Below are 3,230 nucleotides of genomic sequence, written 5' to 3' on the forward strand. Positions count from 1 at the left end.
TCTAGATACACACACACACACACACACACACACACACACACACACACACACACACACACGATCTGTGGTAGCATTTCATAGTCCTGTTCTATATATTTCTGTTTTCCGGTAGAATAACATGTGAGTAAATACTTAAGGTATATTGATTTAGCGCCTTAGAAAGTTGTCTTCACAATTCAGCAGCTTTCCATCTTCCATTGTACACATAATGGTAGCGACTCCTTGCTGGTAAAGTGGCTGGGTTTGGTGAAGGGAGGGTCCAGTAGATTTGCTTCCTTGTGTGGAAGATGCTGAGTCTCTAAGACTGTTTCCTTCCGTTGGCAGCAAAGCACGATAGTGTGTCACAATCGAGTGGACCCTAATGGCTCGAGGTACCTGCTGGGTGACATGGAAGGACGACTCTTCATGCTGCTTTTGGAGAAGGAGGAGCAGATGGATGGCACCATCACCCTCAAGGATCTCCGTGTGGAACTCCTTGGAGAGGTAGAGCTTGTCCCTCTCCTCTGCTGCATTCTCCTGGGTTCCTAAGGCCCCCCCCCAGATGTGTGGTCCCATGCCTCTGCTCTGGGAATTGCGTTCCTTAACACCCAGAAACAAGCCAGCGGTCTTGCTTTGGAAGCTGATTTTTTGAATGAGTTGGATGTTGGAGAAGCCAGAGGCTGCTGGGCACAGTCTAGCAGCTTTGGAGGAAAAGACAAGAAGGGAAAACAAAAAGTGATATGGTCTTGAAGTAAAGTAGTTGCATGCTGATTACAGTTAGGGAGGATGATTCCAAAATGTTTAACGCTCCTGTGGTGAATGGGTTTCTGATGCTGTTCAGATTGGAACTGTTGGGATTAAAACTCTTGTCAGGAGCTGGTGCCTGTTAGATGAATGAGAGGCTGTTCTGGTATGGGCATGTGGTCCGTAGAGAGGCACGGGCTTGGGAGATGAGGAAGTACTGGCTTCGTGGGACCTGGGTGTTGGGAGTGAAGAGCTGCCTCCTGGATCACGACTGCAGCCGTGGGCAGAGGGGAACAGAGGTGGGTCCCTCTGGAGGCCATCCTGATTTCTTTCCTGCTACTGACTTTCTTCCAGACCTCGATTGCTGAGTGCTTGACATACCTTGATAATGGTGTTGTGTTTGTTGGGTCTCGCCTAGGGGACTCCCAGCTGGTGAAGGTGAGAAGAGGTTTTCCTCTTTATGATTTTGTTTTCACTGCCCTCACTCTTTCTTCCTCAAGTTCTCCTGAGTTTGGTGCCTCTCTGAATCTCTCCAGTTTACCCACATCCCCACTCTCCAGCTTTCTGCTTGGAGTTAACTTAACATCCTATCCCCGACGAGCTCTTAGTCCTAACGGTGCCAGGCAAGGTACTGTGGATACAGTGATGGACAGGACAAAGTTCTGACCTTCAAGTAGGTCGCAGTTAATGTAATGGATCTCCTCTAGAATATGAAGTTGTGGAGCTTTCTCTGTACAAAAATGCGTGCAAATTTTACATTAATTTCCCAAAACTCCGTGCTTCTTTGAAATTCATCCATGGGCCTCCAGGTTAGAAATCCCTGACTGGTTAGAGGATTGCTTATAAGACAGTCATGCTCCTTGGTCAGTAGTCCCCTTCTCGAAGTAGCCATTGGAGCACAAGAAGGACAGATCTAGCAGGATTGAGAGTTTCTTCTGGACAGTACCCATCTGTTTAGGCTGGTCTGTTAGGGTGTTCCAAGACTAATGCTGTTCTTTCTTTTTAGCTCAATGTTGACAGCAATGAGCAAGGCTCCTACGTAGTGGCCATGGAGACCTTCACCAACCTAGGACCCATTGTGGACATGTGTGTGGTGGACCTGGAGAGGCAAGGACAGGGACAGGTAAGGAGTCATCCTGGAAGTGGCTCACATTGGCCTCCTTGCTTTGCTTATCTAGCATGGGGAGTGTGCACTGAAGATACTTCAGAGAGCCTCACTCATGAATCCCAGTGATACAGGGGTAACTACCGTTGACTGAAAGCCTATCTTGGTCTGCCAGGCACTTTATGTACATAATCTATGATTACACGAGCACCCTGCTAGACGGATTGTTGGCCATCTCAGAAGTGAGGAAATTTTGGGCTGAGAAAGATCAAGTAATAATTTTTTCCAAGGTATCTGACTCCACATCCTGTGCTTGTTCTAGCAGTTGGGTTCTGGGGTTCTAAGCAAGCTTGCTAGGTGCTGTGGAAGGTGCTTTTTGCTTCTTGAGCTGGGATGACCTGTCTGTGTGTATATTTGAGAGATTTTGGAGGTCAGCTTCTGCCAAGTCTGCATCCTCACACCTAGCCACAGAAAGGTTCTTGGATTTGGGTAGAGCATCAGTAGGGTTGCCTATCTCTTGAGCAGGCTGTTCAGAAGCCTTTTCTCTACTTGCAGCTGGTCACGTGCTCTGGGGCTTTCAAGGAAGGTTCCTTGCGGATCATCCGGAACGGAATTGGAATCCACGAGCATGCCAGCATTGACTTACCAGGCATCAAAGGTAGCCTTTTGGTGGGCTAAGGATGCAGGTCTTTTTTGAGTGACTTTGGCCTTTGGCCTCAGTACATGTTGTGAAGGCATTTTGGTGGGAGCTGGAGGAAAGCAGATCAAATGAAGAGTTAAAAAGTTGTAACAGCAGAACAAGTGGTAGCAGCTTAAACATGTTTGAAAGTATAAAAATAAACTCGAAAAAAGAGACTACTATTGCCAGGCGCAGTAGCTCATGCCTGTAATCCCAGCACTTTGGGAGGTTGAGGCAGGAGGGTTGCTTGATCCCAGAGGTTGAGACTAGCTTGAGCAATGTACCAAGACCTGGTCTCTACAAAAAAAAAAAAAAGAAAGAAAGAAAAAGAGAGACAACTATTAATCAAAATTGGTAGAGGAATAGGGGAGGAAAATATTCCAAGTTAAATTTCATGTTGCCTATACAAAGGAACTGGTGGAATTCATTTAAAAAAAGGAGAAGACTGGATGTCATAAAGGTTCTTCTTAAGTTAAACATAACTTATAGAACAAAAGTATAAATCTTTCTAAATTCCAGGAGAGTTATAACTTTATTTTATTTATTTATTTATTTATTTTGAGTTGTTGTCTCACTCTGTCACCCAGACTGGAGTGCAGTGGCCGCTCGTGGCCACTGCAGCCTTAACTGCTGGGCTCCAGCAATCCTTCCACCTCAACCTTCTGAGTAGCTGGAATTATATGCACATGTTACCATGCCCAGCTGATTTTTTTTTTTTTTTTT

At 45.9% G+C, this 3,230-nt stretch overlaps 1 protein-coding gene across 1 annotated transcript in view; it reads left to right on the forward strand.

Annotated features, from left to right (window-relative positions):
* The window catches only part of DDB1 (damage specific DNA binding protein 1), a 32,916-nt gene that overhangs the window by 8,987 nt on the left and 20,699 nt on the right, over nucleotides 1-3,230 (forward strand). Inside the window, exons 7-10 of the mRNA XM_008048062.1 lie at nucleotides 325-483; nucleotides 1,078-1,161; nucleotides 1,730-1,846; nucleotides 2,384-2,486. Coding sequence (XP_008046253.1) covers nucleotides 325-483; nucleotides 1,078-1,161; nucleotides 1,730-1,846; nucleotides 2,384-2,486 — 463 coding nt within the window. The remainder of the gene's footprint in view (nucleotides 1-324; nucleotides 484-1,077; nucleotides 1,162-1,729; nucleotides 1,847-2,383; nucleotides 2,487-3,230) is intronic.

The sequence above is a fragment of the Carlito syrichta genome, unplaced genomic scaffold, assembly GCF_000164805.1.
Source record: "Carlito syrichta isolate Samal-C Ts95f unplaced genomic scaffold, Tarsius_syrichta-2.0.1 Scaffold120490, whole genome shotgun sequence".
In the NCBI taxonomy this organism is placed as follows: Eukaryota; Metazoa; Chordata; class Mammalia; order Primates; family Tarsiidae; genus Carlito; species Carlito syrichta.